The sequence below is a fragment of the Heterodontus francisci genome, chromosome 17, assembly GCF_036365525.1.
Source record: "Heterodontus francisci isolate sHetFra1 chromosome 17, sHetFra1.hap1, whole genome shotgun sequence".
NCBI lineage: Eukaryota > Metazoa > Chordata > Chondrichthyes > Heterodontiformes > Heterodontidae > Heterodontus > Heterodontus francisci.
In genome coordinates, this window is record NC_090387.1 from 47,882,432 (window position 1) to 47,905,534 (window position 23,103).

General features: G+C 44.8%; 1 protein-coding gene across 1 annotated transcript in view; it reads right to left on the reverse strand.

The window, feature by feature from the left end:
* Positions 1–15,304, reverse strand: part of abcc12 (ATP-binding cassette, sub-family C (CFTR/MRP), member 12) — a 114,214-nt gene extending 98,910 nt beyond the window's left edge. Inside the window, exons 1-5 of the mRNA XM_068049908.1 lie at positions 15,219–15,304; positions 8,870–9,020; positions 8,619–8,777; positions 8,367–8,514; positions 6,655–6,888 (exon numbers count right to left, since the gene is read on the reverse strand). Coding sequence (XP_067906009.1) covers positions 6,655–6,888; positions 8,367–8,514; positions 8,619–8,777; positions 8,870–8,976 — 648 coding nt within the window. The 5' untranslated portion in view covers positions 8,977–9,020; positions 15,219–15,304. The remainder of the gene's footprint in view (positions 1–6,654; positions 6,889–8,366; positions 8,515–8,618; positions 8,778–8,869; positions 9,021–15,218) is intronic.
* Between the last annotated feature and the right edge of the window lie 7,799 nt (positions 15,305–23,103).

The following is a 23,103-nucleotide window of genomic DNA, read 5'->3' on the forward strand; positions in this document are numbered from 1 at the left end:
CTACTGCTGTCTTTGGGTTGTAGGTGCAACCACAGTGCTGCTAGAAAGGAAGTTCTAAGATTTTGACCCAGCAACAGTGAAGGAACGACGATTTAGTTCTAAGTCAGAATGGTGTGTGGCTTGGAGGGGAACTTGCTGATGGTGGTGTTCCCATGTATCGGCTGCCCTTGTTCTTCTAGGTGGCAGAGGTCGCAGTTTGGAAGGTGCTGTCGAAGGAGCACCAAGAGTTGCTGCAGTGCCTCTTGTAGATGGTACACACTGCTGCCACTGTGCGTCGATGATGAAGGGAGTAACTGTTGAAGGTGGTGGATGGGGTGCCAATCAAGAGAGCTGCTTTATTCTGGATAGTGTCAAGTTTTTTGAATGTTGTTGGAGCTGCACCCATCCAGGCAAGTAGAGAGTATTCCATTACACTCCTCTTCCTTGTAGATGGTGGGCAGGCTTTGGGGAATCAGGAGGTGAGTTACTCATCACAGTATTCTCAGCCTCTGACCTGCTCTTGTAGCCACAACATTTATATGGCCGCCCCGAACTAGAAAACTTTATCAACTTTGCTTCCAATTTCCACCCTTCTCTCACCTTTACATGGTCCATCTCTGACACTTCCCTTCCCTTCCTCGACTTCTCTGTCTCCATCTCTGGGGATAGGTTGTCTACCAATATCCATTATAAGCCCACTGACTCCCACAGCTACCTCGACTACACTTCTTCACACCCTACCTCCTGTAAGGACTCCATTCCATTCTCCCAGTTTCTCCGTCTCCGACGCATCTGCTCTGATGATGCTACCTTCCATGACGGTGCTTCTGATATGACCTCCTTTTTCCTCAACCGAGGATTTCCCCCCACTGTGGTTGACAGGGCCCTCAACCGTGTCCGACCCATTCCCCGCACCTCTACCCTCACCCCTTCCCCTCCCTCCCAGAACCGTGACAGGGTTCCCCTTGTCCTCACTTTTCATCCCACCAGCCTCCATATCCAAAGGATCATCCTCCGCCATTTTCGCCACCTCCAGCGTGATGCCACTACCAGTCGCATCTTCCCCTCCCTTCCCCTGTCAGCATTCCGAAGGGATTGTTCCCTCCGCGACACCCTGGTCCACTCCTCCATTACCCCCACCACCTCGTCCCCGTCTCAGGGCACCTTCCCTTGCAATCGCAGGAGGTGTAATACCTGCCCATTTACCTCCTCTCTCCTCACTATCCCAGGCCCCAAACACTCCTTTCAGGTGAAGCAGCGATTTACTTGTACTTCTTTCAATGTAGTATACTGTATTCGCTGCTCACAGTGTGGTCTCCTCTACATTGGGGAGACCAAGCGCAGACTGGGTGACCGCTTTGCGGAACATCTCCGCTCAGTCCGCAAGCAGGACCCTGATCTTCCGGTTGCTTGCCATTTCAACACTCCCCCCTGCTCTCATGCTCACATCTCTGTCCTGGGATTGCTGCAGTGTTCCAGTGAACATCAACGCAAGCTCGAGGAACAGCATCTCATCTACCGATTAGGCACACTACAGCCTGCCGGACTGAACATTGAGTTCAATAATTTCAGAGCATGACAGCCCCCCACTTTACTTTCATTTTTAGTCATTTTTAGTTATTTTTTCTTCCTTTTTCTTTTACATTCCTTTTTACATTTTTTACAATCTTTTTTTGCATTTATTTCATTTCATCTTAGTTTGTTCAGTTTGCTTACCCACTGTTTTTTTCAGGTTGTTTTTCTTCAGGTTTGCACTTGCTGCTGTTCAATATTCAGTATATTCACACCTAATCTGTACTAATGCTTTGTCTTTCAACACACCATTAACATATTGTTTGCCTTTGCTCCGTGACCTTTTGGTTAGCTATGTGGCCTGGTCCAATCTGCACCTTCTCCTTTGTTATCTCTTGCCCCACCCCCACCTCACTTGTTTATAATCTGTGACTTTTCTAATATTTGTCAGTTCCGAAGAAGGGTCACTGACCCGAAACGTTAACTCTGCTTCTCTTTCCACAGATGCTGCCAGACCTGCTGAGTGAATCCAGCATTTCTTGTTTTTGTTTCAGATTTCCAGCATCCGCAGTATTTTGCTTTTATTTATATGGCTGGTTTAGTTCAGTTTCTGGTGAATGATAACCCCCAGGATGTTGATAGTGAGGGATTCAGCGATGGTAATGCCATGGAATGTCAAGGGGAGATGGTTGGATTCTCTATTGTTCAATATGGTCATTGCCTGGCACTTGTGTGGCGTGAATGTTACTTGCCACTTATCAGTCCAAGCCTGGATGCAGTCCTGGTCTTTCTGCATCTGGACATGGGCTGCTTCAGTATCTGAGGAGTTGCAAATGGTGCTGAACATTGTGCAACCATCTGCGAACATCCCCACTTCTGACCTTATGATGGAAGAAAGGTAATTGATGAAGCAGCTGAAGATGGTTTGCCAAAGACACTACCCTGAGGAGCTCCTGCAGTGATGTCGTGGGACTGAGATGATTGACCTCCAACAACCACAACCATCTTCCTTTATGCTAGGTTTGACTCCAACCAGTAGAGAGTTTTCCCCCGATTCCCATTGACTCCAGTTTTGCTAGGGCTCCTTAATTCCACACTCAGTCAAATGCAACCTTGATGACAAGGGCAATCATCTCACCTCACCTCTGCAGTTCAGTTCTTTTGTCCATGTTTGGACCAAGGCTGTAATGTGGTCAGGAGCTCAGTGGCCCAGGCGGAACCCAAATTGAGCATCAGTAAGCAGGTTATTGCTGAGCAAGTGCCATTTGGTAGCACTGTTGACAACCCCTTCCATCACTTTACTGATGATTGAGAGTAGACTAATAGAACAGTAATTGGCCAGGTTGGATTTGACCTGCTTTTTGTGGATAGGACATACCTGCCAGTAGATGCCAGTGTTGTAGCTATACAGGAACAGCTTCGCTAGGGGGCGCGGTTAGTTCTGGAACACAAGTCTTCAGTACTACTGCTGGAATATTGTCAGGGCCCATAGCCTTAGCAGTATCCAGTGCCTTCAGCCGTTTCTTGATATTCTTGATGCCAACTGCACTTTGATACCGAAAACCAGTCCAAGCCAAACTCCCTGAACTCACTTAGCTGCCTTTTCCCTCAGCTGGCCTTTGCACGCACAATCTTCTTGAATCCTTTCCAAACAAGTCAGCAAGCACACCCATACCAGCGTGGCTTTACAGATTCAAGCTCACTCTGTCTCAGTGCTGAACTCCTTTTTATGCAAATCTGTTTCCTTACCTCCCTTCAATAAAAACTCACCCAATGCCTCACTCAGCCAACCTCTGATAGCAAAAGAATGTTTAATGTGTTGTCAGATCCATCCGTTCACTGTGATTGGATAAATCAAATTGCATTTTTACGATGTAATATTTTGGGATGCTTTGGAGACGATTTTATATTTGTATTTCCATCTATTTTTCCACAAAGCTAAATGAGTGGCCTTCATTATTATTACATGTTCCTTTACCTGTGTATTTCAGTTATATCAATGTCTTGGTCAATATTTATCCCTCAATCAACATCATTAAAAAAAAAGACTATCTGGTCATTAGCATAATTACTGTTGTGGGAGCTTCCTGTGTGCAAATTGGTTGCTGTGTTTCCAACAACAGTCGCTACACTTGAAACAAAAAAATACTTCATTGGCTATAAAGCACTCTGGGATATCCTGAGGTTGTGAAAAGTGCTATATAAATGCAATTTTTAGTGTTATGTGTTACCTTTTTTTGAAGTACAGAATACAAAGGAAAATGGTAGGCATGTTGTAGCAAATAGAGGCAGATGTGAGGTTTAGCAGCAGTGAGCAAGAGGTTGCGGAAAGTGTAGGGCTTTGGATGCATTTGGGTGTTCTTTGGGTTGGCATTACTCAGGGATGGAATATATGGTTTGGGTTACTGTGGAATTTCTAGAATCCAGCAGTAGTGTCGGGTGAATACCAGGATATGGCAGCATTGTGTAACAAGCGCTGTGCTGTGGAAGAAATAGGGAAGGTACCAAAAGCTTTCAGTAATATGCGACAGAAGGATTCTCAGTGTGGCAGCACTTAGGTAAGCTGCTGATGTCTGGCACACTGCAAAAAGATCCTGGGACCTGTCTGAGCAGAGGGCCAGTTTCGTTTTGTGGAATTACTGGGTTGTGGATAATAAAGTCTAGCTGGAATGGGGGGATAGTTTTTGGTAGTGTGGCATTGTGTGGAGGGGCCTGGTTGTACAGGAACATTGGGGGATGTCTGTTATTACTAGGAGTGGAGAATGTCGGTTTGTAGCAGCACTGGGGTGTCCTATGATTGGGTAATAATGGGGAGAGAGGTGCAGAACTGGTATTGCTGGAGGTGTAGCACATCCAATTGGCAGTATTTGGGGGTGCTGGTAGTCTGGCTGAGATCTTGGTGTCTGGTAACACTGGGAATGGGGCTGTGAAGGGATGACCAATACTGGAGTGGGCCCCAGGTTCTGGGAGCAATTGGGGTTCCCTGGGATCAGTCAGCTGGGAGGGTGGAAAAGGTAGGAAGTGGGGTTTGGATGCACTGGGGAGGGGTTCTCTGTGCCTGGGGCTCCCTGATTCTGGAAGCATAAACATAGAAACATAGAAAATAGGAGCAGGAGTAGGCCATTCGGCCCTTCGAGCCTACTACGCCATTCATTATGATCATGGCTGATCATCCAACTCAATAACCTGTTCCAGCTTTCCCCCCATATACTTTGATCCCTTTCGCCCCAAGAACTAAACTAACTCCTTCTTGAAAACATACAATGTTTTGGCCTCAACTGCTTTCTGTGGTAGCGAATTCCACAGGCTCACCACTCTCTGGGTGAAGTAATTTCTCCTCATCTCAGTCCTGAAAGGTTCACCCTGTATCCTTAGACTATGACCCCTGGTTCTGGACTCCCCCACCATCAAAAAACAAAGAACAATACAGCACAGGAACAGGCCATTCGGCCCTGCAAGCCTTGATGCCTGTCTAAACTAAAACCTTCTGCACTTCTGGGGACTGTATCCCTCTATTCCCATCCTATTCATGTATTTGTCAAGATGCCTCTTAAACGTCGCTATCGTACCTGCTCCACCACCTCCCCCGGCGGCAAGTTCCAGGCACTCACCACCCTCTGTGTAAAGAACTTGCCTCGCACATCCCCTCTAAACTTTGCCCCTCGCACCTTCCTGCATCTACCCTGCCAAGTCCTGTTAGAATTTTATAGGTTTCTATGAGATCCCCCCTCACTCTTCTGAACTCCTGCGAATATAATCCTAACCAACTCAATCTCTCCTCGTGCGTCAGTCCTGCCATCCCAGGAATCAGTCTGGTAAACCTTCACTGCACTCCCTCTATAGCAAGAACATCCTTCCTCAGATAAGGAGACCAAAACTGCACACAATATTCCAGGTGTGGTCTCACCAAGGCCCTGTATAATTGCAGCAAGACATCCCTGCTCCTGTACTCGAATCCTCTCGCTATGATGGCCAACATACCATTTGTTTTTTTTACCACCTGTTGCACCTGCATGCTTACCTTCAGCAACTTGGGTACGAGAACACCCAGGTCTTGTTGCATATTCCCCTCTCTGAGTTTATAGCCATTCAGATAATAATCTGCCTTCCTGTTTTTGTTACCAAAGTGGATAACCTCACATTTATCCACATTATACTGCATCTGCCATGCACTTGCCCACTCACTCAACTTGTCCAAATCATCCTGAAGCCTCTCTGTATCCTCCTCATAACTCACCCTCCCACCCAGTTTTGTGACATCTGCAAATTTGGAGATATTACATTTAGTTCTCTCATCTAAATCATTAATATATATTGTGAATAGCTGGGGTCCTAGCACCAATCCCCGCGGTACCCCACTAGTCACTGCCTGCCATTCGGAAAAAGACCAGTTTATTCCTACTCTTTGTTTCCTGTCTGCCAACCCATTTTCTATCCATCGCAATACACTACCCCCAATCCCATGCACTTTAATTTTACACGCTAATCTCTTATGTGGGGCTTTGTCGAAAGCTTTCAGAAACAGTAAGAAAAGCAGTAAGAAAAGTTCTGGGATCTCAAAGTGCTTAAGCTGGGGAGGTGCAGCAAACAGAATCTGCTCGAATCTGTCTCCTGCCTGTTTGTAAAAAAGAAAAGAAAGACTTGTATTTCTCTAGCAACTTTCATAACCTCAGGGCATTCCAATGTGCTTTACAGCCAATGAAACACTTTTGAAGTGTAGTCACTGTTGTAAAGTAGGAGATGGCCATCAAAACCCTCCCTCACCCAAAGTCAAGTTGTATTTGCTAATTTTAATCACAGCCACAGGCCTGCCAGAATAAAGTTGGGCCAAGGCAGATCTGGGTCAGTCAAGAATGGGCTGCAATGCACATGGATGGGTGGATCAGCAGAAGAAAGGAAAAGAGTTTATTTATAACCACTTAGTTTGACCAATATCTCAACTGACTATGTGAAATCATTTGAAAGAGCTGGACCTACTTCAGGGGGACACATGGAGCAAAGGACTGATACTTGCCCCTGGCGAGAACAGAAGAAAATCAGAGAGGCAGTTATCACTAGGCTACCACCATATACCTTCTCACAGCTGTTTAAACGTGGTATGACCCATGAAGAAAATCAACAAAGGATAACTACTATAAGCTTACATTACAGATTAGTGCCTACCTCACCAATGGAAACGTTGCATAAACTTTTAAGATGAAACAGCTTAACAAATGCCAATGTAGAAATGGCGCCTTTTAGTCGGATCCCAGTCTGATAATTGATAGCCCATGTGGCTGAGAAGAAAAAGGCTTTAAAAAACTCTGTAGTAAATAAGGCAAAGCACAGACCAACTCCATAAACAAGATTTTCAGATTTTTTTTCAACATGCTGGAGTATAGCATGAACGAGCACTGCCTGTAATGTAAGAAACAGAAGTAGCAATTAAGCAGTAATAATATGATGACAATTTTGTGCTCAACAAGGTGAAGTATTTCAATGGTGCCAAATGGGACACATCCATTTTAGGTATCTACACCAACAATAACAATTACAACCTGTATCTATGTAGTACCTTTAATGAGAAAAAAAGTCCAAAGGCAAGTGACAGATGAGTGGATAGAAAATGGATACCAGGCCAAGAAAGAGGAGATTAAAAGGGGGGATTAAAAACATGGTTTGAGATGGTTTTCAAGATTTTAAAGGACAGTGGAGTATAGATAGAAAGGGATAGGAAGGGAATTCCAGCAAGTAAAACCCAAGTGGCTAAGACTTTACTATTACTGGTGGAGCAAACAGTGAAAGCAGCACTAAAGGCTGGAGTCAGAGGAATGGAGTATTCGGCAGGAAGAGGAATATAGGGCTGGAGGATATTACGGTTCAGGATGGGGTGAGGTCATGAAGTGATTTAAAGATGACGCCAAGGATTTTAGGTTTAAGGCATGGGGCAAAGGGAGCCAATAATGTACGACCAGGACTTATTGTGGGACAGGTTACTCTGATGGGGGGGTTGAGGATGGAGGACCAGCCTACAAAGGTTAAGATGTGCAGCATACTGGGAAGGAAAGAAGTCCACTTTGGGGATTGCTCCTCCCAAAAATGTGCATTAGGGGCCTCCAGTCCTTGCCCCAAAGGTTATCAACATCCCTACCCTGGTGGATTCTAAGGCAGCAGGAGGCAGAAAAATAGGATGGTCCACTAAGCCTCACATCTTCATCATAATTTACATTCCCCCCAGCAGCAGCTGGGGGAGCAAAACTAAAGCTGGCAAAGGATCATGGTGGAAGGCCTCACCACCTCATTTTCCCTCTGTTTCTGCCACTATCCAGCCGGATGTGGAAGAAAATCATGGTCTATGAATCAGTCTAGAACTAGAGTCTAGTATTAGCCCTTCCATGTTAGGTATACCATAGCTGTGCGGAGCAAATCTCTCAGTACTCCGTCCCAACAATGTACTTTTAACCCATAGATTCTGAAGATTACTGCCTGCTCCACTAGTGTGATGTTTTTCCCTTTTCATATTGATTGTATTTGTGAATGACATTGCCAGGTTAGTGCCAAACAATAACAGTTTTGTCCCGTGATTATGCAACTTCCTGGAATCTCATGAATGACCTTTAAAACTAGGCCTTATCCTGAAGGTCATACTATAGAGAAAATGTTTTAAATAGCTTCACTCAATGGGAAAGACATAAATAATAGGCATTTATGTCAGAGATTGTGTTCTTTCATAAGGAGGGGTTGCTATAAGATATGATAGTTTATTAACTATACATCAGTGATTTACCTAAAATCCATGTTATTTAAAGTTTATCTGAAATCTAGGAAAATAAAGTAAATATTGAAATAGTGAGTAACTAGTTAATTTAAAAAAGAAGGCAGATGTGACTGCTTACCGGTCCCAAAAAGCTACAAATCATACAAGTAACTGTAGAAATAAAATTCATAATAAGCCTTGTTCGCTGAAACTGCAGAGTCACTTTCTCCAAGGAAGCTTTCTCACTGCCCACCCTTTCCACTTCCTTCTTCCAAAGGCGCAAGAATCTGTAAATATTTTCAACAAAATGTCAAAAGAATTTTCATTTTGTTTTCAATACATATTTTTTTTACTTTGCAATCACCCAAAATGTATTCCCAAATTGACACACCTTCTGGCATTCACATCTGAACAATTGAACTGGGACAGAGGAGGCACATTGTCTGGATTCAGTTCCTTCTTGAACCCTTTCATCATCACTGGTGTCAGCCATGAGAAATAGATGAATGAAAATAAGCCAGCATCATCTACTGGAGCTGGAGATGGAGTCCTGAAAAATGTTTTGCATTGCATATGATAAAGGATAGTTAATTCTGAAAACCATGAAGGATATTGCATTGTAGAACAAATTTTTTAACTTACTTTGGCTTTGGACGAACAGGAATCATTGTTTTCGAACTCTGAAAGTATTTGTGGTGCTTATTCTGTACCCCATGTAGATCTTCATCGTTGAAACTTAGAAATTCCATTTCACTGACTTCTGGGAATGTGCATCAATATCGGAAAGATTATTCTTGAAGTTTAAAGAGTTATAGGTTAAAGATTGAAGTATTTAATATCATCGCTTTTACACCAAATTGAGTGTTACAACAGAGATCTTGATATGACTTTTCATTTAAACAAATGCAATAATAATGTTGCATATTTAATTACTTGAATGTTAGATATTACAATTTTAATGTTAATGTACAATTGTTTTGATGCCAAGCCCCAGAATTCCTGGGCTCAGGAAAGGCAGTTCTGCAGTGTTGTGACAGCAGGTGGGCCAGAATTGGAACACAGATATGGCAGCATTCCACCCTTTTGGTCCTCAGATATTGTCTCAGGTGTGGGCCCATAATACACATAATACATAAATGAGGGAAACATGAGCCTATAATTGGAGCATCAAACAATTTCCCAGATGTCCCAACATAAAATTTTAATGATATGCAGGCATTGGTTAATTTTCTGTATTTTATAATAGTGCGATTATTGGAATGGTGGTGAACATTTGGAAACTATTGAAAAGTTTTATTAAAATTATTTAATATAAACAAGTCACAGATTGGTTCGAATATTCAAACTTAGCTGGTTGTATAGAGGTTGGGGGAACAATTAATGCAGCTTAGAATCCTCTAAAGCCACCAGTGGTGAAAAGTTACAACATTTCATACGTCTGAACAATCTTACTCAATATCAACCATTTTCTACTCAGATCGACTGCTCTCACATTCGTGGCCCATATTCAGCCTGTTATTCATCCAACAACTGAGTGATGATGCAGGTCTTTAAAATGATTGGAGCCTTTAGTGGTGCAGATTAAATTAACTATTTAAGTTGGTGTCATGCACAGTAAAGGCATGTCCTATTCATAACTTTAAGCATGGACTATGTCCAGCCTGGAATCTTCTGGAACTGTGGGCTGAATTTTAACGCCGCGGATCGCACGGCAGTAGCACCACAATTAGAATATGTTAAACGGTACTCACCTCTGCAGATTATGCAGCCCGCCGCCTCTCCATGGACATCTCTGGATTTTTCGCTTAACGGGCGGCTGTCACGTGCCGTCCCGAACACAATTGGAAAAGCTGGAGGGTCCTTAGAGGCAGAAGTTGTTGCCAGCGAAGGTAAGTTCTGTTATTCAGGGGTCTCACTCTGCATACTGGAAGGGAGGAGGAAGGGGGGATATTCAGGGGTCTCACTCTGCATACTGGAAAGGAGGAGGGAGAGGGTCTGGGATTACTGGAGGGAAAGCTCTGCAGGCATGAAGGAAAGTACTGTGTACATCCCTCCGTAAACAGTGTATGCTCTGCGTTTATTTGTGTTTGTGAAGGAGCAATGGCACTCCAGTCACCCTGTGTGTGGGGAGGGTGCCAGAAAGGGTAGGTACATTAAGGTTATATGGATGGTGGGGGCAATCGATTCAGCTGGTAGGATCTTGATGTGGTCATGGTGTGCCACTCAGTGTTGGCCAAGATGGGCAATGCCATGGCACACCACATAGTTGATCCATGAAAGCAGCTGATGTACCTGTCAGCAGCAATCCCTGCCCTGTTAGGACTCTTTGAATGCATGAAGGGTTCAACTTTATTTATCACATGGAAATAGGTATGGTCATCCTACATTTTGTGATCCACTGCTCCTGAGGATCCGTATGTGCCAGAGACAAATTCAACAGGCAGGTGCAATCCTGAGGCCCCCAGTCATGAGCAGCAGCCCCTAAGGGGAGCTCGCCATTATGATTGCCGTGCATCTACAGGCCCCACATGACATGCCATTGGATGTCAGAGCACCAGTGTCAGAGATGATTGCACATATAGAGGGTGGTGACACATCTCTGTGCCCTGCTCAAAGATGACCTGCAACCCACGGGCTTCGGTGGACATCCCATGCCTTTGGTCCTCATACTGGCAGTGGTTCTCAAGCTTGATGCCTATGTAGCTTTGCAGGGGCCCACCAGAGACCTTTGTGGGGTCACACAGTCAGCAGTGCACCGCTGCATCAGGGAGGTCACCGATGCCCTGCACGGGAGGGCCAGTGAGTATGTCCGCTTCAGGACAGGATCTCATAGCCGGGCCGAGAGGGCCATCGGTTTCGGCACCATTGCCAGAGAACCATAGGTTTTAATGTTCATAGACTGCACTCATGTGGCCATCAGGCCTCCCGCCAGGCTACCATCTGCAGACGTCACCATTAAAGGAATCCTCTCAATTTAGGTGAAGCTGGTATGTGAACACTGCAGATGCTTTATGCAAATCTGTGATTGCTTCTCAGGCAGCTGTCATGACTTTAGGGACCTGCGCCAGTCCCGGCTGCCACCGCTGTTCACTGAACTGGTTCAGGTGGAGGGTTGGCTTCTTGGAGATAAGGGCTATCCCTTGCAGACATGGTTCCCGACACCAGTGAGAGACCCCGCCACTGCTGAAGAGGAGAGATACAATGCCAGCCACTGAGCTACAAGAGCCACCATGGGGCAGGGGATCGGCATGCTGAAAGAGCGCCTCCAATGCCTGTATGGATAGGGTGATGCCCTGTACTACGGGCCAAAAAGGCCAGCTCCTTTCTTTGCTGCTCGCTGTGCTCTGCACAACTATGCACCCAATCGGGGCCAGGCCTGGCATGATGAGGAAAGACAGCAACAGGATTCCTCCTTGGACTATGAGGACGCTGAGGCTTTACAACATGAAAGATGCATGGAAGGGCAGATGACACTCAGGCTCTGCATGCAGGGCTAGCAGTGAGCTAGGCATGTATGGCAGTGACTTATCAGACAGAGGCTGTCTGCTCCATCGGAACCGGCTTGAGCTCTCAAGCCACACATCACCCTCGCTCACCTGCTGTGCACCAGTCCACATCTGCAGTATCCCTGTGTAAACCATTAGAGGCAGCAGCTGACTGAGCCAATGTCCATGTCACTGCATCCGTGGAGCTGCTCATGAGTAATGGTGGCATGGCAATGATGTTATTGCATACGTTGGCTCTCCTGAAGGGTCAACGGTGCAAAGGGATGTGACATTGACGCTAGATGCTGGCACACATCATTCACATAGTGAAAAGGACGTGTGTGTGTGAGGAACATTTAGTGAAAAAAGTATTTGCATTGCTGTGACACCCGTGCATTCCCATTTGTGTTAGTCTGTTCTCTGTAAACCCCTGTAATACCTTTTATGATCTATTTAAGTCTCACGTCCTGAAATGTGCAAAATTAAGATTATTCACCCAGGTGCGGCACGCCTACAAGAAGGAATGTTACACTTGAGTGGAAGAAGAGGATCGCAACTTCACAGGACACTGGGACACAGCAGGGTCAGTATGTGGCAGCAAAGATAAAGTAACTCAGCAGGTCAGGCAGCATCTGTGCAGAGATAAGCAGAGTTAACTTTCAGGTCTGTGAACTTGGTCAAGTTAACTCTGCTTCTCTCTCCACAGATTCTGCCTGACACGCTGGGTTTCTGCAGCACTTTCTGCTTTGCTGCCAGATTGACAGCAGCCCCACTCTTCAGCAGTGAGGTAAGTATTTCTTTGACAGCTGTCAGGAAGCAGGTGCTGGGGTGCTTAAGATAGGGCCCCAGCACCTGCTGCACAGCTGTCAAAAAGTCTCACTGCGCTGTATGTCCCGCCTCTCCCCACGTAATATGGGGAGGGCGGCTTGGCGCCGTGATGCTAATGGGCCCCGCATGTAATATTGTGGGGGCTCTGCAGCGGCCGCTAAGTGTGGGCACCCCGCTGAGTTTAAAGGATGCCACCGCGCAGCGCAACACCTGAATAAAATTCAACCCTTTATTTTCCCTTCTTTTAAATGAACTGCAATGAAACAAAATGACTACATAAGATTGCTGCTGATGGCCAGGTGACGTTTGAAATTGAATGACCATGGGTGGAGTGCCTCCCTTGAATGGGCATACCAAGACGAAAACATTTATAGAATTCAGATCTCCTATTTTCTGTGAACCTACCCAAAACTCTCTTTCTATAGACGCCTAGACTCACTGTCTCTGAGCTCAAAACTTAACAAAGAGAGCTGTAAGAAACGGTTAAATCATAAGTAAATGTAAGTTGCCACCATCCATCCTCTATTGTGTTGCCATGCTTCGAACTTTAACTCATTCTGGGTGGACAATGGGAGTATTGATCAGGTGGTTACATGACCAAAACTAAACACGGATTACAAATCTTATTACTCCAAGCATCAGGGAGAAACTGGTCAGTCTGCAAACCATCAGCTGGAGATACTGCAACAAAAGGCAGTACCATCATGCCTTAAAAGAACTGGAGGTGCAACACCTTAATATCTCCAAGGTCTCATTCTTGGAGGAAGTGGAAGTCTTTGCTTTAGCTATAACCAAAGATTTGCCGGCAACTGCTCAAAGGTTACACCAAATTAGAAATGTGCAGAAAGAGGATGAAGTCTGTGAAAAAGTAAGACAGTTCTGCCAAGAAGATTGGCCAGAATATATACCAAATAACCCAACCCTGAGAAAGTATTATGAGCAATGAAGCCATCTTACTATTGTCAATGACTGACTGGTCTACGACGAAAGACTAGTTATTCCTAGGGCTTTAAGATTAGATGTCTTAGAGAAACTACACTAAGGGCATTTAGGAATCACCAAGTGTCGAGCAAGAGCTAGGAACTCAGTATGGAGGCCGGAGGTTTCCAAGGAGATTGAAGGCAGGATCTCCAATTGCATTACATGTGCTACTAATAGACAGGGCTCCAGAGAGTCACTGATGTCATCTTCATTTCTGTCCAGGCCATGGGAGTGCCTAGGAATAGACCTCTTTGAATATAGAGGGAATATTTTCCTTATTGTCATTTATTATTACACCAGATGGGTTGAAGTCAAACCAATACATTGCCAGAGTTCTGAAGCTGTAATAAAGTCACTGAAAGAGATTTTCGCCACACAGAGCATTCCAGACCGAGTGATCTCTGATAATGGTCCACAATTCGTGAATGAGGCCTTCCAGCAGTTTGCAGAAACGTATGGGTTTGCCCATGTTACAAGTTCATCAAGGTATCCCCAGAGCAATGGTGATGCAGAGAGAGGTGTTCGAACTATGAAAATGCTACTGAAAAAGGACAAGGATTTTCAGCTAACATTGTTAAATTACTGATCAACACCACTCCAGAATGGGCTGGCTCCATGTGAGTTGCTAATGGGTAGGAGGTTGAGGACACAACTACTCACACTCACAAGCACCCTTCAGCCACGAGTCGGTGCTGTGGATCAGGAAAGTGTGAGGGAGAGATAAGAGAAAGAAAGGTCATCTAAAATGGAGAATCATGATAGATGTTACAGTGCAAAGAATCAAACAAATCTACGACCTAGAGAATTGGTTTCGATTAAAGACCATGGTCGATATGGGGACGTGATAGAGAAATGTCCATATCCTCGATCATACATAGTCCAAACAGACCAAGGATGGATAAGGAGAAATAGAAGATCTTTGGTACTGGCACATACAAATATAGAATTGAGGAAAGATCAAGAGAATCAGCTACCAGAGAGAGCTGAGGAACTGGTGACACAACCAACAACAGATAACCCAAACGACAGTGAAGACAGAGAACATGAGTCATCCAATAGTTCCACTCACACACAGGAAAGTGAGGAAGAAGAACTGAAAGACTCAATACCCCAAACAAGTGAAAGAAGAACATGCTGTGGCAGAGTTGTGAGAACCCCACAGTGTTACAGACCTAATGAATGAAGACAGAGACTTGGAGGAAATATAGTATAATATACATAAGCTGTTGCTGGATAGATTATGTACATAGACCTTAAGTATCATCACAGGATGTGATGTCATGAGTCTGTACCTCATGCGCTTCAGTGTTCATGTAGATACCCAAGTAAGAAGATCCTTGTAAATAAACTCCTGTTACTTTGACCCAGAGTCTACGTTGCTCAAGGCCCTCACCTACCTCAGACCGGAGCAGCAGCAGTAGGCCGGGAACCAGGGAGGAGGCGGATCCAGAGTGGAACCTGTGGAAATAAAGAGCAGGGCTCGAGGCCCTCACCTACCTCAGACCAGAGCAGCAGCAGTTAACGGTGGATCTGGGAGGAGGTGGATCCAGAGCAGCACCTGTGGAAATAAAGAGCAGGGCTCGAGGCCCTCACCTACCTCAGACCGGAGCAACAGCAGTCGGCCGGGAACCAGAGAGGAGGCGGATCCAGGGTGGAACCTGTGGAAATAAAGAGCAGGGCTTGAGGCCCTCACCTACCTCAGACCAGAGCAGCAGCAGTCGGCGGTGGATCTGGGAGGAGGCAGATCCGGAGCAGCAGCAGCAGTCGGCGGCAGGCTCTGTCTGTGTCGGCACACGCTGGGTTTGAAAAGAGGGGGAAAAAAACTAACAGTGACATCACAGAAAATCTGTAAGCTGATTGGTTGGGTAAGTAACAGCTGTTATTGCCCGTAAATAGCTTTAAAAAAATCAGGGAAAAGAAGTTTTTTTTAAGCCCTCAAATAGCTACCTTGTAATTGATAAGGTTAGTACTACTAAGGTTTTTTAATTAGTGTTCTCTTCTTTCTTTCTTTTGGGCCTCCTTATCTCGAGAGACAATGGATACGCGCCTGGAGGTGGTCAGTGGTTTGTGAAGCAGCGCCTGGAGTGGCTATAAAGGCCAATTCTGGAGTAACAGGCTCTTCCACAGGTGCTGCAGAGAAATTTGTTTGTTGGGGCTGTTGCACAGTTGGCTCTCCCCTTGCGCCTCTGTCTTTTTTCCTGCCAACTACTAAGTCTCTTCGACTCGCCACAATTTAGCCCTGTCTTTATGGCTGCCCGCCAGCTCTGGCGAATGCTGGCAACTGACTCCCACGACTTGTGATCAATGTCACACGATTTCATGTCACGTTTGCAGACGTCTTTATAACGGAGACATGGACGGCCGGTGGGTCTGATACCAGTGGCGAGCTCGCTGTACAATGTGTCTTTGGGGATCCTGCCATCTTCCATGCGGCTCACATGACCATGCCATCTCAAGCGCCGCTGACTCAGTAGTGTGTATAAGCTGGGGGTGTTGGCCGCTTCAAGGACTTCTGTGTTGGAGATATAGTCCTGCCACCTGATGCCAAGTATTCTCCGAAGGCAGCGAAGATGGAATGAATTGAGACGTCGCTCTTGGCTGGCATACGTTGTCCAGGCCTCGCTGCCGTTAATAATTACTAATTAGCATAGTGCTGTTTGGACAGAGTGAGGCAGTGAGTTGTGTGTGAGGGATTTTACTGAGTAGGGGAAAAAGGTTCTCTTTGCAGTCTTTCTTTTCTTTTCTGCCTTTTCAGCCTCCATGGTACAGGGAAGAAGCTGATTGGCAAGTAACTGGTAAATTATTCCATCTATTACATTAGCAATAGTCAGTTTGTAAAGCTAAATAATGGCAGGGCAGCTCAGCCAAGCAGAATGTACCTACTAGGAGAGGAAAGGATAACTTTGATTTGAATAGGGTGCTGGGATTTCAGGGAAGAAGCTAGCTGTTTGGTGAGTATCTGGTAAGTGGTTAAGGTCTATTCTATTCCTAAGGTTTAAAATAGTAAATGAACAGGTGGTAAAGTTAATAAAATATATAAAAAAGAAAAATAAATAATTGAATAAAATAATTAAGTAGTTAATGAAAACACATTAAGGATGGCAGGACAGGTGATGTGTCATGGCTGCAGCATATGGGAGCTCCTGGATACCAGTGTGATCCAGAGCAAGCATGTCTGCAGTAAGTGTTTGTGGCTCGAGGAGCTTCGGCTCAGGGTCATTGAGCTGGAGGCCGAACTGCAGACACTGCAACACATCAGGGAGTGGAAAAGTTACCTGGACACTATACCAGGAGGCGGTCACACCCCTTAGGATAAGGTCTTCTGATTTGGACAGTGGTCAGGGACAGAAGAGTGTGGCTGCAGCTGAGACAGGCAAGGGGATCCAGAGGGCAGGAGTGCAGGAGCCTCAGCCTTTATGATTGCCCAACAGGTTTGAGGTTCTTTCAGCTTGTTTGGATGAGAGTGGGGACTGCAGGGTAGATGAGCTAATTGACCATGGCACCGTGGTACAGGAAGCCATTCAAGTGGGGGGAGCAAAAAGGAATGCAGTGGTAGTAGGGGACAGTATAGTGAGAGGGATCGACACTGTTCTTTGCAGCAAAGAGTGAAACTCCAGAAGGCTGTGTTGTCTGCCCAGTGCCAGGGTTCAGGACATCTGCTCAGGGCTGGAGAGGAACGTACAGTGTGAGGGGGAGGATCCAGTCAGCGTGGTTCACATAGATACCAACGACGTAGGCAGGACAAGGAAGCAGGTTCTGCATTGTCAGCATGAGGAGCTAGGCATCAAATTAAGAAGTAGAACCTCAAAGGTAATAATCTCTGGATTATTACCTGAGCCACGTGAAAATTGGCACAGGGCAAATAAGGTTAGAGAAATGAATGCTTGGCTCAAAGACTGGTGTGATAGAAGTGGGTTCCGGTTTGTAGGGCACTGTCACCAGTACTGGGGAAAGTTGGGACTGTACCGTTGGCATGGTCTGCACCTGAACTGTGCTGGGATGAGCTGCATAACTAGGAAAGTACAAAGGGTTTTAAACTAAATATTGGGGGCAAGGATCAAATTTGGGAAGATGTGGTAAATCAAAGAGAAGAGACAAGGCATAAGAGAAAAGTATTAATATGGGAAATGATAAACAGACCATGACAGGAAGGAACAGAAAGTACAAATCTGAGTAAATCAGCAGTCAAGGCTAGACATTACAAAAATAATAAAAGGACAAAACTAAAGGCTCTGTATCTGAATACACGTAGCATTCGAAACAAAACAGATGAACTGATAGCGCAAATAGAAATAAATAAGTATGATCTGATAGCCATTACAGAGACATGGATTGGACAGACTAGATGCAGGAAGGATGTTCCCGATGGCAGGGGAGTCCAGGACCAGGGGTCACAATCTAAGGATAAAGGGTAAGCCATTTAGGTCTGAGATGAGGAGGGATTTCTTCACCCAGAGAGTGGTGAACCTGTGGAATTCTCTACCACAGAATGCGGTTGAGGCCAAATCATTAAATATAGTCAAGAAAGAGTTAGATATAGTTCTTAGGGCTAAAGGGATCAAGGGATATGGGGAGAATGTGGGAACAGGGTACTGAGTTTGGATAATCAGCCATGATCGTATTGAATGGCAGTGCAGGCTCGAAGGGCCAAATGGCCTAATCCTGTTCCTATTTTTCTATGTTTCTATGACATAGATTGGGACCTGAATATTGAAGGGTACATGGCATTTAGGAAGGACAGGAAGCTAAGAAAAGACGGTGGTGTGGCTCTGTTAATAGTATAGCACATTAGAGAGGGATGACCTATATACAGGAAACCAGGATGAATAAGCGGTTTGAGTAGAGATGAGAAATGATAAAGGCAAGAAGTCGCTCGTGGAAGTGATATACAGGCCCCCTAACAGTAACCACATGGTAGGACAGTGTATAAGGGAAGAAATAATGGGAGCTTGTCAGAAATGTACGGTGATAATCATGGGGGATTTTAATCTACATATAGATTGGAAAAATTAAATGGGCAAAGGTAGCCTAGATGAGGAGTTCATAGAATGTTTTCAGGATAGTTTCTTAGAACAGTACATTCTGGAGCCAACCAGAGAGCAGGCTATACTAGACATAGTATTGTGCAATGAGATAGGATTAATTGACAACCTCATAATGAAGGCAACCCTAGGTAGCAGCGATCATAATATGATTGAATTTTACATTTACTTTGAGAGAGAGAATAATGGGTCCAAGCCTAGTATTTCAAACTTAATTAAGAGCAATTAATAAGGGCATGAAAGCAAAGTTAGCTAGAGTGAACTGGCAGATTAGGTTAAGGGATATGTCAATAGAGATGCTGTGGCAGACATTTAAGAGGACATTTCAGAATACACAGAACAAAAAATAGAAAAAAATCCAAGGGGAGGACACACCATTCGTGGTTAACTAAAAAAGTTAAAGATAGTATCAAACTTAAAGAAAAAACATAATTGTGCAAAGATGGGTGGCAGGTCAGATGGTTGGCAGGACATAAAGAACAACAAAGAATGACTAAAAGATTGATAAGGAGGGAAAAATTAGACCACAAGAGAAAGCTAGCTAGGAATATAAAAACAGATAGTAAGAGTTTCTATAGATATTTTAAAAAGATAAGAGTAGGGCGGCACAGTGGCGCAGTGGTTAGTACCGCAGCCTCACAGCTCCAGCGACCCGGGTTCAATTCTGGGTACTGCCTGTGTGGAGTTTGCAAGTTCTCCCTGTGTCTGTGTGGGTTTCCTCCGGGTGCTCTGGTTTCTTCCCACATGCCAAAAGACTTGCAGGTTGATAGGTAAATTGGCCGTTATAAATTGCCCCAAGTATAGGTAGGTGGTAGGGAAATATAGGGACAGGTGGGGATGTGGTAGGAATATGGAATTAGTGTAGGATTAGTATAAATGGGTGGTTGATGGTCGGCACAGATTCGGTGGGCCGAAGGGCCTGTTTCAGTGCTGTATCTCTAAACTAAACTAAAGTGTGCATTGGTCCTATAGAAAGTGAGTCTGGGGAATTAATAAGGAGAAGTAAAGAGATGGCAGATGAATTGAACAGGTATTTTGCATTGGTCTTCACTATAAAGGATACAAGTAACATCCCAGAAGTAGCTATAAATCAGGAAATGGAAGGGACGGAGGAACTCAAGAAAATTACAATCACCAGGGAAGTGGTACTGAGCAAATTGTTCGAGCTGCGGGCTGACAAGTCCCCGGGTCCTGATGGACCTCATCCTAGGGTCCGAAAAGAAGTGACTAGTGAGATAGTTGATACATTGGTTTTAATTAACCAAAATTCCCTAGATTCGGGGAAGGTTCTATTAGATTGGAAAATAGCGAATGTCACTTCTTTATTCAAAAAGGGAGGGAGACAGAAAGCAGGAAACTCCAGGCCAATTAGCTTAACATCTGTCTTAGGGAAAAGGGCAGAAGCTATTATTAAAGACATTACAGCCGGGAACTTAGAAAAATTCAAGGTAATCAGGCAGAATCAACATGGTTTTGTGAAAGGGAAATCATGTTTAACCAATTTATTGGAGTTCTTTGAAGAAGGAACATGTGCTGTGGATAAAGGGGAACCGGTGGATGTACTGTACTTAGATTTCCAGAAGGCATTTGATAAGGTGCCACATCAAAGGTTATTGTGGAAAATAAAAGCTCATGGTGGAGGGGTAACATATTGGCATAGATAGAAGATTGGCTAGCTAACAGGAAACAGAGAGTTGGCATAAATGGGTCTTTTGTGGTTGGAAAGATGTAATGACTGGTGTGCCACAGGGATCAGTGCTGGGGCCTCAACGTTTTATAATTTCTATAAATGACTTGGATGAAGGGACTGAAGGTATGGTTGCTAAATTTGCTGATGACACAAAGATAGGTAGGAAAATAAATTGTGAAGGGGATATAAGGGGTTACAAAGGGATATCCGATAGATTGAGTGAGTGGGAAAAGATCTGGCAAATGGAGTATGATGTGAGAAAATGTGAAATTGTCCATTTTGGCAGGAAGAATAAAAAAGAAGCATATTATCTAAATGGTGAGAGATTGCAGAGCTCTGAGAAAGAGAGGGATCTGGATGTCCTGGTACATGTATCGCAAAAGGTTGGCATACAGGTTCAGCAAGTAATTAGGAAATCTAATACAATGTCATTGTTTTTTGCAAGGGGAATTGAATACAAAAGTAGGGAGGTTATGCTTCAGTTATACAGGGAATTGGTGAGACCACATCTGGAGTACTGTGTGCAGTATTGGTTTCCTTATTTAAGTAAGGATGCAAATGCATTTGAAACAGTTCAGAGAAGGTTTATTAGACTAATACCTGGAATGGGCAGGTTGTCTTATGAGGAAAGATTGGACAGGCTAGGCTTGCATCTGCTGGAGTTTAGGAGAATAAGAGACCATTTGATTGAAACATGTAAGATCCTGAGGGGTCTTGACAGGGTGGATGTGGAAAGGATGTTTCCCCTTGTGGGAAAATCGAGAACTAGGGGGTCACTATTCAAGAATAAGGGTCACCTAGTCAAAACAGAGATGAGGAGAGATTTTTTTCTCTCAGCTGGTCGTGAGTCTTTGGAACTCTCTTCCTCAAAAAGCAGTGGAAGCAGAGTCTTTAAATATTTTTAAGGCAGAGGTAGATAGATTCTTGATAAGCAAGGAGGTGAAAGATTATTGGGGTCGGCTGGAAACTGGAGTTGAGGTTAAAATCAGATCAGCCATGACCTTATTGAATGGCAGAGCAGGCTTGAGGGGCCGAGTGGCCTACCCCTGCTCCGAATTCATATGTTCGTATGTTCTTGTTAAGTACATGCTGCCCATGTGTGTATGGGTTGCACACTGCAGTCATGATCCAGGTCATCAGCAGATAATCCTTGTCATCCAGTAGCCACCCTGTGGTCTCTCATATTGGCTCAAATGCTGACAGTACAGCAGACTGGCACACAATAATGGCATCATGACTGCTGCTATGATACCAGGCATTGAACTACATGATTTGCTGAGCATGGTCGCACCCAAGCTGCACACTGAGAGAGTGGAAACCTTTGCAGTTGCGGCATATCTCTGAATTTAGATGTGATCTCTGCAAAGCAAGTGTGTGCAATCAATTGCACCCTGTACCAAGGAGAAGTCCTCTATTCTGGCCAGACCACATGCATGCTCTGCCTGCTTCTGAAAGAGAGAAGTCAACATATTTTCCTCCCTGCGTACAGTGCATCAGTCACCTTCCTTCTACAATAGTGTTCAGTGAACTGCGAGTTGTTAGAGATGTCGCCTACTTCAGCCCAGAAAGAGCCCAACATGAAGATGTTCATAGACATGGTAATCTTTATAGTCATTGGCAGTGCCCTCCTTGCCCTGTTGTGAGCCTGCAAGTCTGTCTGCAACAGGTGCCTGTACCTAAACCACACGCACCGCAACAGTTGAAGAAGGCGCTCACCACCACCTTCCCAAGGGCAATTAACGATGGGCAATAAATGCTGCCTTTGCCAACGATGCCCACATCCCATGAACAAATTTTTAAAAGTGACAGATTTCAGTGGGCACTTCCTTCATGAAGTAAAGGCACCTAATGCACTATTCTTCACTGAGGCTGAGATAGGAGAATTGCTCTCTGAAGTCCTTGAGTGGATCTGACCTCCTGCTAAAAGCCTTTCTCCCCCTCTTCCTCCTCCTCCTGCAGTTTGCTCTCCTCTGTGTTGCCTCTTCTCATTCTCCCTGTCATGCTGCAGGCCAAGGGGGATGGAAACTACAGCACCCATGACTGGGTGCAAGTGCTCTGAGCAGAACTCTTGAAGTGAAAACCAAGGTCTTCGCCACATGCCACACCACGGCCTGTAGACTTCACCAACTTTTACTAACAGTACAAACCATTAAACAGTCCTACTAACTCAGCAGCAGCTAGTAGAAATCAATCAGCAACTAACCTGAGAATGGTTGGTGATCCCTTTAAATAGTACTGGGATCTTTCCTGCTGCTGAATGCATATTCAGATGTGCGAGGTTAAGAGGGAGAGGGTTAACTGGAATGTTGAAGTTGAAAATGGCACCACTAGAGTCAAATCAACGTTACATGCTGACTGGTGTCACAATCCGCCTACTTTGCATACTTCTGGTGCATGCTCATAGTGCCCGTGTTACTGACCTACCCAAAATGGCGTCCAACGCAGCCCACACCAGAAGTGTACAAACGCTGTTTTGATACCATTTTTGACCTGAAATGGCAACTGTAAATGCCAAAAAATACACTATGGAGCCGAATTTTTCAGCCATAGAATAATACAGCATAAAAGGAGGCCTTTCAGCCCATCATGCCTGTGCCAGCTCTGGTCTAGTAGCCTTGGTCCCAAGTTTTAGACGGGTGGGTAAATAACTGAAAGCTACACTGGAGTGAATGCTGAGAAAGTATGTGTACATACAAATGTCATTTCATTTTCTTTCCCCCTGAATTCCAGCTGTAGGATAACATAGCTGGCCAAACCTACCACACTATCACCATGTTCTTATAACAAAGGATGTCCAGCGTGACTCCTGAAATGATGTCAAGCCTTGGAGGGGGTGCACAGAAGATTTAC